The sequence below is a fragment of the Hyperolius riggenbachi genome, chromosome 2, assembly GCF_040937935.1.
Source record: "Hyperolius riggenbachi isolate aHypRig1 chromosome 2, aHypRig1.pri, whole genome shotgun sequence".
Classification (NCBI taxonomy): Eukaryota; Metazoa; Chordata; class Amphibia; order Anura; family Hyperoliidae; genus Hyperolius; species Hyperolius riggenbachi.
The window spans coordinates 46,255,707-46,269,178 of record NC_090647.1 but is presented as its reverse complement, the minus strand read 5'-3'; the positions used below and the strand labels follow the sequence as shown (position 1 = coordinate 46,269,178).

Sequence of the window (13,472 nt, the reverse complement as noted above, 5' to 3'; positions counted from 1 at the left end):
CTCCCCCCCCCTCCTCATCTGTCATCAGCCGCGCTCTGAGCACTAACGCCAGCACTTAGCGGTACCTGGTCTCCAGGGGGATGTTGCTGTTGAGAAGCCAGTTGTCCTGGGCATGGGCAGGCTCCTGGGCACTGCCCAGCGGCTCTCCTGAGAGTGAGTGGTCCGTGGGGGCGGGGCTTGGGTTACTGCGAGGCGTGAAGTTGCCCCTGTTCAGGGAGTTGATGGACGCCGCATGGTGGGGGTTCGGCGGGTGAGACAGCGGTGGAGGAGGAGTCCTCAGCCTCAGATGATTCTGCAGGCCCAGCGGTTGATCTGAAAGAAGAAAAAAAGACAGTATGAGCCTAAATTTCATAAGAAAGCCTACAAATCTATAAGGGATAAAAAGGAAAACAATACTATATTCAGTTTCTACCAGGCATGGTAGGCAAGTATCTAGGTGCACCTGCCCTGGTGGAACATTCTGCCATTTACACACATTAACAAATTATTATTATTACTGATTTATAAAGCACCAACATACTCTGTGGACAATGGTATACACCAATATACAAAATACAGAATTGGTAATTATTACAGTGACAAGAATAACATGATGAATAAACCATATAACGTATTCCTAGATACGAAAGGTGAGAGTGCCCTGCTCTTGCGAGCTTACAATCTAAAGGAATTAGGGGGGGGGGGGGGGGGCGCGCAAAAAGAGGGGTAACACACAATAATCATACCTAGAGGCAGGGTGTTTTTAGGTTATCTGGTAAGGAGAGCAACTTAGTCTTAGGTTAAAGGGGGAAATGGCCTAAGGCAGAACATTTGCTTGTCGGAAAAAGTGAGTTTTGAGAGAGCGTTTAAATATATCCAAGGTTGGAGAGTGACAGATGTGCTTTGGAAGGGCAATCCAGAGGAGGGCTGAAGCATGTGAGAAATCTTGTATACGTGAATGTGAGGAGGTGATTCTAGAGGTGGACAAAGGAATAGTGTTGTCCGGATCATGAACGATTCGGATCTTTGATCCGAATCTCTTTTGTGAGTCGAATCATCCGAATCATCAAAATGAGTGATTCGGATCGCAAAGGGGGTGGGGCCAGGAGCAGCACGCCCCACTCTCAGCGGGCAGCGGGGTCCTGGAAGCAGAGCAGAGATGGATCGCTCTGTTGGAGGGGAGCCAGCCTTGCAGGGACAGGTAGATGAGAGAGAGGGGACATCGGTGCCACTGCCAGATAGGTGTAGAGCACACTACTGGCTATAATGTGCTGCTCATTATAGGCTGTCTGTTCCGTAGTGCTGCATAGTGAACAAATGGGAAACTTTTGGCTCAGAAGCACAGCTCAGTAACTCTGAAGACAGCGTGCTGGGCTAGAATGACAGGCACTGTGATTGCAGGGCAATATGATCCTCCTGCACTGCTCTAAACAGCTGCACTTCACTTCTGGGAATGCTTTGGGGAATGCTTTCTTTCACTGTGAGATGTTTGCATTCAGAGTATACAGATGAACATATAGGTGAAATATATGTAAAGCATATGATTGCAGCATGTGGGTATTGTGTGCAAAAAAAAAATTTCTGCTCTCTGCTCGTCCCTCCTCCCTTCTCTGTCCACTCCCTGCCCTCTGTCCACCATCTCCCCTTTGTGTGTCCACTCCCCCTCCTCTTCTCTGTCCACTGCAGGGAAAGTCCTGTCCTGCTAGTCATTTCACCCCCAAATGCTTCCCTAGTAAAATGATCCCGAGATTCGGATCAAAGATCCGGATCTTTTCAATGATTCTATTCGAATCATCCGAATCATTGAAAAGATCCTAACTTCCCATCTCTACAAAAGGAAGGTCATGGGCATATCTGAGATTACGATCAGTGTTTCACAGCAGTAGAGCCTTTCAGGAACATCTTAGCCCTTGCTAAATTCTTTCTGCAACAGAGCAGGGGAGATTTCTGTCATTGGTGCCCACCGTTCGGTCATTGCGTCTTAAAATGAGCTGATCCTGGGCAGTACATGCAGCGCCAAGCCGACAAGATCTAGCACTGTGTTTACACTGGTGGGAGAAGTCAGTACCAGTACCATCATTTAAAAAGCGATTTCATTCATTTGAACAGACAGCCCTTGAACAACAAACCTGCCACGTCTAACACCCACGCGAGTCATCCCTTACAATGTAAAAAAAAACCCACCAAAACACAAACGTGTCTAGTTTGCCCGCTGTGCAATGGTGTGGCAATTCGCATCGTCAGGGCTGTGGAATCGGTACAAAAATCATCTCCAACTCCGACTCCTCAGTTTATGAAACCACTGCCCCCGACTCCAACGCCAGGTACCCAAAATGGCTCTGACTCCTCAACTCAGACTCCTTAATCAAATACTTACCAGGGATGAGAATTTGGTACAAAAATCATCCAACTCCCACTCCTCAGTTTATGAAACCACCAACTCCAGGTACCCAAAATTGCTCTGACTCCAACTCAGACTCCACAGCCCTTCATTTCGTTGTGCTTTTGGCTGTACTTTCAGTTCAGCTGAAGAATAGGTGGTCATTTATCAGTTAACTCCTACTCCTTGCTTAGATATAACATTTCTCAGTAACAGGAACATATCAATATCGCTGAAAAAAGTAAAAAAAAAAAAAAAAAAAAAAAAATCCCCAGCAAGTCCTCTAAGCACTTCCTTCAGACATCCACTCCGGCGGCAGCTTTACCGCTGTTTATCGGAGCCCGTTTTCTGACTTATTATTCCTGGAGCATCTGAATCCCATCAAAATTCACAGATCATTTTAAACTCCGTATTTGCATAGCAGCAAAATTCTTTACTTAGCGGCGGCGGAATATTTGTACACCTTCTGTTGCTTTGATATTTTATGTGTATTATTTTTTACTGCTTCCTTCCTCTGCCGCCTGACCTTTATTTTAATCATTTTCAAATCCCTGGGTGACCTACCGGTTTCGTTGCAGCCCGAAAGAACTACAAGTCTCAGCATGCGCCGCGGACCGCCCAGGGTTATTGGGTAAATTGACATCCGTCAGAAACCGGCATATTTTTCTCAACCCAAAAAATAAAAAGAAATAAAATGTTGCTTTCCCTCCCAGCACAATGAGACAGATAAACATGCATATCAGCACTGTGCGGTGCATTAGTAGTCAGCAGTTATAGGAGCAGCTCATTTCCATTGCAAGCAGCGCAGGCGGCCTCTGACCCACAGGTAGCGTGGCGGTACTGAAAGAAGCATTTCTGAAATGTAGATCTCCTAATCGCTGCGCCTCCGGGGCAGGCAAACTTGGCATGAGGCGAATTGAGCACGGCAGTAAACTTGGCCACCCGAAACTATTGTTTCCACAGACTCGACGGAGTGGAGTCAACTTTATGGGGGGAGGGGTGATGTTAGCTTAGATTTTTACATTATGGAAAGTTTAGAGTAATTGGAAACTTTTTTAGTAACAATACATTTAAAGAGTACCTCCGGTAAAAAGACGGTCACCAAAAAATGATGGATCAGGCGGGGGTCTCAGGCTTAAGTATTTACCTGATCCGGAGTCGCTGGGTCACAGGTGATGCTCCGCCCCTTCTCCGTGGGAACACAGCCACGGCCAAGTTTACAAAATCTGCCCACGCTCTTCGGAACCTTCGCCTGCATTACTGTGGCACACCCCCAGCACAGAAGCCACCAATTAGGCCAAGGCTGCCAAGCTGGGGGCAGGCCACAGCTACACGGATGGGCGTGGCCAGAGCCTTGGTTGAGATGTTGAAAACAACTTGCCATGGAATATCAAGGGGGCGGAGTGATCACCTGCCTGGAGGGATGGCGTCAGAAAAGGTAAGTATTTAATCCTGACACTCCCTCAATCCTCCATCAGTAAGACAGTCATGACAGGCTGTGTCCCTTCTACAGAAGGTACTCTTCAAAACTAGGGAAGGTGAAGGAGAGGCAAATAATTTGATTTTGCATGCAAAATTTATGCAGCTTGAAAAGGAATGATTCAAATCCCGCTGAGGTAAAATTCGATTAGTCCATTTTCAAGACGCATACATTTGCATACAAAATTTGCATAATCCTGCATCAACTCGAAATTATTTGCATCTCATTGACTGTCTCTATCTAAAACTTTACGTGCATACACACATCATCAGACCATAGTCTCTGGAAAATGAAAGATCCCAGACCAATCTTACCCCCTTCCATGTAGTATGAGAGCCATACTCTACACAGTCTATTCTATGGAGCTGAACTCCCCATCAGATAAAAAACTTTGCAAGATGCTGCACACAAAGATGCTGTACACATTCAACAGATCAGTATCTGCAAAAGATCTGTTCCTGCAAATTGCATTCATAGTCTATGATATCTGCAGATCATCATACACACCTTGTTTAACAGACATTCATCTGCAGATCTGACAATCATCTGCAGATCTGAATATCCATCCTGGTGGATCTGATCTGCAGATGAATGTCTGTTAAACAAGGTGTGTATGAGGATCTGCAGATATCATAGACTATGAATGCATTTTGCAGGAACAGATCTTTTGCAGATACTGATCTTTTGAATGTGTACAGCATCTGTGTGTGCAGCATCTTTGTGTGCAGCATCTTGCAAAGATTTTATCTGATGGGGGAGTTCAGCTCCATAGAATAGACTGTGTTAGGTATGGCTCTCATACTACATGTAAGGGGGTAAAATGGGTCTGTGATCTTTCATTTTCCAAAGACTATGGTCTGATGTGTGTATGCACCCTTAGGCAGCACCCGGGCTTACAACGATTTAAAAACAAAACTGAATTCCCCTTTAAAACGCCATTCTCGATCAGATCCTACCTTTAATTCATATTTTCACGGGTCGTAAACTTGATTAATTCCAACACCCTGTAACACCAAAATGGCGCAACCCAGTAGGACAATTACCCCATAATGATATCCGTATACAAACTGTACAGCGCTCGACTAGCAGAAGCAGAGATTGATCGGCGTTTCTATAAATGACGCCAACAAATTCTAGGCATTTAATGAGGCTCCCGCTGGGCGCTATCATCATCATCATTAATGGTGTAGCAACAACTGTCACATGTAAAATATGAACCCTCATAATCGTATAGATGGGGAGAAAAAACATGTCACAGTGCTAAAGAGGCTCAATGCATCACTAAGTGTCACGTTTAATGTATTTCTGACTGCCGCTAAGCTGCGAGACAAACCAACGCCACAGACAGCTCCGCGAGCTCACGCAACCAACGCCACAGATAGCTCCGCAAGCTCACGCAACCAACGCCACAGATAGCTCTGCGAGCTCGCGCAACCAACGCCACAGATAGCTCCGCGAGCTCGCGCAACCAATGCCACAGATAGCTCCACGAGCTCGCGCAACCAATGCCACAGATAGCTCCACGAGCTCGCGCAACCAACGCCACAGACAGCTCCACGAGCTCGCGCAACCAACGCCACAGACAGCTCCACGAGCTCGCGCAACCAACGCCACAGACAGCTCCACGAGCTCGCGCAACCAACGCCACAGACAGCTCCACGAGCTCGCGCAACCAACGCCACAGACAGCTCCTCGAGCTCACGCAACCAATGCCACAGATAGCTCTGCGAGCTCACGCAACCAACGCCACAGATAGCTCCGCGAGCTCACGCAACCAACGCCACAGATAGCACCGCAAGCTCACGCAACCAACGCCACAGATAGCTCCGCGAGCTCACGCAACCAACGCCACAGATAGCTACGTGAGCTCACGCAACCAACGCCACAGATAGCTACGCGAGCTCACGCAAACAACGCCACAGGCAGGTCACGCAACCAACGCCACAGGCAGCTCACGCAACCAACGCCACAGATAGCTCTGCAAGCTCACGCAACCAACGTCACAGACAGCTCTGCGAGCTCACGCAACCAACGCCACAGATAGCTCTGCAAGCTCATGCAACCAACACCACAGATAGCTCCGGGAGCACACGCAACCAACGCCACAGACAGCTCCGCGAGCTCACGCAACCAATGCCACAGATAGCTCTGCAAGCTCACGCAACCAACGCCACAGATAGCTCTGCAAGCTCACGCAACCAACGCCACAGATAGCTCTGCAAGCTCATGCAACCAACACCACAGATAGCTTCGGGAGCTCACGCAACCAACACCACAGACAGCCCTGCGAGCTCACGCAACCAACGCCACACATAGCTCTGTAAGATCACGCAACCAACGCAGGGATTTGAACTTTGCAAGAATACAAAACAATGGAAGCTTTATTGATGCCCCTCAAACACACAGCCCTGCCCCAGAGCATGTGTCGCTAAAAAAATATACACTTGTGCAATAGCAGTCTTTGTGGGTTTTTTTTTTTTTTTTTTTTTTAAATTTAAAGTGAACTTGTCCCCAAATCCTGTAAAGTAAAGCAAATGAGAAAATAAAAAATAAAAATAAAACTCAGTCCTCAGGTCCCAATCACGCACTTGCATGAATATACAACGTATGAACAATTCTGATATAGTAGAAGCAGTAGAGTGTTGCACCGTTGTGTGTAGCAAGCCTATAGCGGTACTTATCCATTAGCCGGGCGCATCCGGCAGGTGGCGCTAATTACTATTCCCCCTCCAGGCCGACATGGATAGTAGGGAAAGATGTAACTCTGATGGAGTTTTGTCGCCACCTGCCGGCTGCGCCCGGCTAACGGATAAGTACCCCTATAGCTTTACATTTTAAAGAACCAAATCCACCTCACATGTAGACAGCCTGTTTCGGACTGTTGGTCCTCCTCAGTGCATGGCAGGGATTGATATGACTCTATGGGATAGGGGCTTGGACCAAAACAACAGAAAACCCTGACAGCTCAGGGTGACCCAGAACCACTAGGAAAGTATAGGGGATCAAAAGAGACCAACTTATTTGCATATTCAGCAAAGAGTTCAGGTCCGCTTCAACAAGACAAGTGCAAGGAAGCAGAAAGAAATGCACATTATTTGCCAGGTGCATCCAATCAGATTCCTCGTTTCACTCCAACACTTGATTGGTCACCCTGGCACCTGTTTGCTGCGGTTTCTCTGGGCATCTGTGTGGCTGACACTGCAGAGAGACACTAGAGTACCAGCTAGCAGGTGAAAGGAAGCTGTTCCTGGGCTCTCAGTACCGAGCAGCTCACCCACCTCCTCTGATCAGCGGAACATTTCTAGCAAACTCTCGGGCTGAGCTACAGGACAGAGGCGTTGTGCCTCCCCAGCTCCTCGCTATAAAAGGTGTAACAGAAGGCAGCGCATATGGCCGCCCGTCAAAGCAACCGCAACATCTGCAGCTCCTCCTGAAACACAACAATCCCACAAACTGTACCGGCGCTGCCTACGACCTGCCAACCTGAGACCGCATGTACTCAGCCGGCATCTGATGAGCAGACAAGAGCACCTGTGCCGCCGCACCATCTGCATGCCGAGGCCAGAGAGGTCATCCTGCGTGGTGGGAGGTGCTTAAAGTGGACCTGACCTCTTGCACAGGATAGACGGTAAACAGAGAAAAGCACCCTGTATGTATATAGAGAGTTTAGCCTGTCTAATCACCCCCCATCTGTAACTAATCATCACTGTAATTTGATCTCTCAGCTGTGTCAGCTGGCTGCCTCAGCAGAGCAGCTAATTTGTAAACACAGGATGTTTTCCCTAGGTCTGCTTCCATGAAAGCAGGAAGAAGACACACTGCAGATTTATTGCAGGCTTTGTATCAGCTGTAACAAAGACATTTATTTCTGTAAAAGTTATTATGCTGTTGCTTATCTTTTAGAGCAGAGAGGAAGTTCGGAGTTCACGGCCGCTTTAAAGCGCAACTCCAAACTCAGAGTACCCCCAGCACGGTAGACAGAGTTATCAGAACACCTGTGAGTGCTGACAGATGATTGCAACACCCGGGGGGGGGGGGGGGGGGTACCAATCAGTCGAGCAGTCGGTGAGGTGTTTAGTAGTTCTACTACCCAGTCTAAACTGGTACAGTCAATTGACAGGGAAGCAAGTCAAGATATTCTACTTTATCAGGTTGTACTACCATAGAGGTATCTTTGGTGGTCTAGTGGTCCCGCCTCCGCAGTCCCAGCTGCCCCATACAGGTGTCCCTGTTCTGGTGGTCATTAACAGTGTCTGCTGGGGCATGTAGCTCCATAATACAGTCTACAGGAGGGCTGGCTGGGACTTGTGGTGCATTAATAGGGACTGCAGTGCCACCATACAGGCTATAGAAGGGATGGCTGGGACTTGTAGTGCAGTAATAGGGGCTGCTGGTGCATGAAATACCATCATACAAGCTGTAGGAGGGCTAGCTGGGACTTTTAGTGCAGTAACATGGGCTGCTGGGACATGAAGTACCATCATACAAGCTATAGGAGAGCTGGTAGGCAGTAATTGGGGCCATTTTGCTTCCGAGAAGCTTCTCTGGCTGCAATACCCTCCACATGGCTTCTCTCTGCTGCATGCGCGGCTCCAAGATGCACGGATCGACAAGCGGCGGAGAGATATGTAGGAATTTGCCAGGGACCGAACTGCACATGTGCAGAATGGCTATGCGTCTGCGCAGAGGTGTTGGTATGGCAATTCCAATAGGGGATTTTTTTCAACGCGTCAATAATACAGCTAACATTTGTATAGCGCTTTTCTCTTGAGAGCTGCAGCCACTAGGGCATACTCAATAGGACACTTTGCATTGTTAAGGAGTCTTGCCCATGGCCTCCTTACTAAATAAGTACTTGCTTACTTAACAGGGAGCGACGAGATTTGAACCCTGGTCTCCTGCATCAGCGGTGGAGCCCTTAACTAGTACAGTATCCAGCCACTACATGGCAAAAAGTGGCTTGAAAGAATGCCATTTACCACTATATGCATTGAAAAAAAGGATGAAGCGCTGAACTCTGCCTTTAAGACCAAGTCTTTTTGCTGAGGAAACAAAATGGCTTCTGACAGGTTCATGTGACGTGCGGAGCGCTGGGAGTCAGATCCTTTTCCAATGCCTCAACGCCACTCTCCTCTCAGAGAACAGAAAACCTCTCTGTCACAGCACAGGCCTGCTGATTTACAGTCTGAACTCCCATGAATCATAAACAAGACATGCTAACTTTTTCCTGATGTGGTAAAGTGCCTCGGCAAAGAAAAATATTGACTTTTTCTTCACAAAATCAATATTTTTTTTTTCCCCTACAGCCGGGCTGTCAAGTTTATTCATGGAAGATTTTCTCCCCATCAGCATTCTTGATTATGAAATGACAGACTATTTTTTTTTCTTTGGTTACCTCGCTGAGGAGATCCATTACCTCACAGTGATGTGGGCCTAAACAAGATGGAGGAGGAAGCAGTGACAATTTCTTAAAGTGGGATTATACTCCCCAAACTAAAATATCAGTAACTACTCTTAGTTACATAGCAGAACATTTAAAAACATTCCCAAGTACTCCCTGTGTGTAAAATCGTTTATTTTCACTATGGGGAGCAGTGGAATGTTGCTAATCTCTGGTCATTGGCTAAGGCAAGAATCTCCCTGTGCCTGTGTCTTCACCCTGCCCCCCTCCATGTGCTGAATAGTCACTTCACCCTGGCAATAGCTGAATCACTTCAGCAGAATGACCGGGAGGGGGTCAGAGTGAAGACACAGGCAGAGAGATTCTTGCCTTTGCCTATGACCAAGATAAGCATGCTTCTAATTCTCTTCGCTTAAAAAAAAAATTATACAAACGTACCCATGCAATCTCTGCTATACACACAATGTCCTTGCATTTTGTGATCGGCAATTGATTGGAAACAAAACAAAGAAAATAGGGTGCAGTGTGAAAAAGTACTTACTCAGACTGCAAGTGGGAAGGCACAGTGTGAATCTGTGTGAGAAGTTAGAAGCCTATAACGCAGACAATCTGTGGTCTGACCAGGTATTTTACAAGTGACTTCTTTGATATTCGGTCATCTATTCAGACATCAACAAGCTCTGCACAGATCTGGGGAAACATCCGTGCTCGGGGTGCTGCTTTAAAAAGTGTACCCTAGGCAGATTGTGGCGTAAAAAACAGATACTAACCTATGAGGAGGGAAGCTTCTGCATCCACCAGCAGCTTCCTGTGTCCCCATTGGCCCCTACCATTGCAGAGCATGGACCGCCAGAACATATCCGATAAGAGTTATTGGGATATCTTATTGTGGCCGTGCTCCTGCCGTGAATGACTGCGCCTGTGCGAGTACGGCTGCACCTACTTAGTAAGCGGGCGAATCAGGTGGTTGTGGTGCATGGCGCTCAGCACAGTTAGCCAAAACTAGGAGCCTCATAGCAGTAACGATATACTGCACAGGGCGTGTAAGGGAAATTCGAGGTGTGGCGATCACCGGACATCTCCCTCTGAGTTGCGACGACTCTGAGGTGGACAAGTATTTTGCATTGCTGGGGATTTAAGCCTCAGCTCAATGACGACTCACTCTGCACCCAGCTTACCAGCCTACGAGAGGATTCGCCGCAGGGAAACGTGGGCGCAGGATACAGCCGGTATGGGTTATCCTGCTGCTGCACAAGTTCCCGGCCGTGTTAATTACTATTCCCCCTCCAGGTCGACGTGGATGGTGGGGAATGATGTCATTCGGCTTCCAGCTATTGCTGGAGGCCAAATTATAGTGTTTTAAAAGTAACTTCAGCTCCGACTTCTGATGGCGTCAAAGTTACTCACTGTGTGCCGCTATAGCCATAATTTGTAGTTGGCAATCAGAGCGCTGCTGATTTAAAGGGCCCTATAGCAATATTGAGTGGTTGTGGTGTGTATGAGTGTGGATTGTGGATTTTTGGAATTTTATACATTATATTTTAATAAAATTTATTCTATAGAATACAGAATTAGCGCGAGTTGTGATTACATTATATAGCCGTAATTCCTCTTACGGCCTATGGTGGCGCCGGCTGCGGCCAAGTCTCCTGCGCTGGATTCACGGTGTTCGGCTTACCAGGCATACATATACGTACACTAAGCCAGGTCCACAGGCCTATGAGTGGCCCCGGGCTACTGTGCAGGCGTGGCCTACTTGAGCGGGTACTGCCCTCGTCTGCAGCAAGGAGAACTTCAAGACTGGGCAGCGACTGTGGTCTGGAGGACACAGGAAGCCTCCGGCTCTTCCTGGGCAAGTATCGGTTTTTCAGGTCACTATCCGCCTCAGGTTTTCTTGACGTTCCTCTCGTTGCTCCTGAATGATGCATTCCAGCAAGAAAATGTGCTGTTATTAGTGCGCTAATGAAGGAGCCCTTCCAACCTGCAAAAGTCAGTGGGAGCCCAGGCTGAAAGGGCCGAAGCTGTGACTGCCGCTCCACTGCTAATCATGAAAGGAGCTCCGTGAGCACCTCAGAGTGCAGGTCAGAGAGCTTCTGTTCCAGGTCACAGGAGCACAGAGGGGACCCTCCTCCTCCGCTGGTGACAGCCACTAATCAATGGACTGCTGCAAACTTGTGTTCCTCATAATGACTGATCCTATCAGGACAACATGCAAAGAAAACGGCCCCCACCTCACTCCCTGACATCTCACAAGAGAAGGCCGGACCCCCGGGGCACTCCAGATCTGCTGCTCATGCCATGCCCAGTAGGTCAGCGGATGACATCTCAAGACCCTTATATGTGTCATTCTGCAGGGGGCAAACAGACTACTTATGTTCATTTTTTTAAAGTGTACCTGTGAGAAAAAAAAATATATAGTTACTTACTTCAGTAGAGGGAAGTAAGTGGACAATCCAGAGGCTTTCCCCATCCCCCTACCATGGTGCCCACCCATCCTTGGAATCCGCGCTCTTCCATTATACACACCGCCAGCGCATAGAACGTGGTGCGTGTGAAGTCATGAAGACGGATGGGCACCGCACGGTGGGCGACACAGGACGGGTAATGTACAGATGCACACATGGGGGTATATTTATACACTTGGAGAACAGAACCTGGGGTTTTGTTGCATTCCTCCAGATACTGCTCATCGTTACCGCCACACACCAGATCAACCACGACAGCCCAACATCTTGCAGCATGTTTGATCGACACATGCAACCAATTTAAAGAAAACCTGTAACTAAAAAAAAAGTTCCCCTGTTGGGTACTCACCTCGGGTGGGGGAAGCCCCTGGATGCGATCGAGGCTTCCTCCGTCGTCCTGTGTCCCACGGCGGTCTCGCTGTGCCCCTCCGAACGGCGGGAATGTAAATAATATTTACCTTCCTGGCTCCAGCGCAGGCGCAGTATCGGCTCTCCGCTCGGAGATAGGCAGAAATAGCCGATCGCTGTCCGTCCGCTCTACTGCGCAGACGCAAGTCTCCTGCACCTGCGTAGTAGAGCGGACCTGACAGATCAGCTATTTCCGCCTATCTCCATGCTGAGAGCCGCAACAGCGCCACTTGCTGGAGCAGGGAAGGTAAATATATCAAGCCTTGTCAGGCTTGTCGAGCCAGGATTGCGGGACGATTCGGGGGAGCCAGCGCTGTAAATATTAGATCTGGAAAAAAATCTGCCAGAAAATCTCATCGTGTGTACCAGGCATTAGCCCTAGTGTGAACCTAGCCATAAGCCTGGTACATAGGGCTGCACGATATATCGTTTTTTTTCATGCATACAATTTTAAGTGTGCAGGCTTTTTACGCATACGATTCTAAGCTTTTCATATGTAGAATGGTTTGTGTTGGCCGCGCGGCACGCTTCCTCCCTCTGGCCGGAAGAAGTCAGAGCGGTAGTAAGTAGTATAATGCGGCCAGCATGGTGCTAGTGGAGGAGAAGGATCTGCATATCAGGCACTCCTGTTTTGCACTCTGCACAGCCTCCTGTGGTCACACTGTGTACTATACACCCACTCACTGCCCAGGATCTGTTATCTCTCCACTATCCTGAAGAGCAAACAACTTGGATCACCACCACTACCCAGTAAGTGGCCACTGCCCAGGATCTGCTGTGGTACTTAGCTTTGCATTTATTAATAGCTGCTATTTGTTTTGATAAATTCACAATGCAGTAAAATTTATAAACATGACAGAAAATTACATCATACTATGAATTTGATAGTATGATGTCATTTCTGTCAATGCTTGTAAATGTTAATGTACATTGTGAATTTAAGGCTAAAGCTTCATTTGAAGAAAATCGTGAAAAAAACAAAAATCGCAATTCTTGACAGAAAAAAAATGCAATTCATTATTTTCCTAAAATCTTGCAGGCCTACTGGTACACACATCCAATTTTGACTGTCCACCTCCATGTACTACGATAGCTTACATACACAATCTGTTCAGATTATTCAAAACCTGTTGACCTCACATGCTACAGGAAGGTGCAGGGCTGTGTTGTCGAGCAGTCGAGGAGTTGGAGAAATTTTTGGGTACCTGGACACAGAGTCCGTTAAACTGAGTCAGATGATTTTTGTACCCACTCCATAGCCCCGACTGGGCTGTGCAGTCGGAGTCAAAAAGTCAGAGCAAATTCGGGTATCTGGAGTACAAGGTTTCATAAACCGAGGAGTCGGAGGCGGATGATTTT

The 13,472-nt window shown here is 47.7% G+C and overlaps 1 protein-coding gene across 21 annotated transcripts in view; it reads right to left on the bottom strand.

Annotated features, from left to right (window-relative positions):
* TENM4 (teneurin transmembrane protein 4) overlaps positions 1-13,472 on the bottom strand; it is a 1,797,006-nt gene that overhangs the window by 350,274 nt on the left and 1,433,260 nt on the right. For all 21 annotated transcript variants that reach the window (XM_068266709.1, XM_068266713.1, XM_068266710.1 and 18 more), the window contains one exon: positions 66-312. In XM_068266709.1, coding sequence (XP_068122810.1) covers positions 66-312 — 247 coding nt within the window. The remainder of the gene's footprint in view (positions 1-65; positions 313-13,472) is intronic.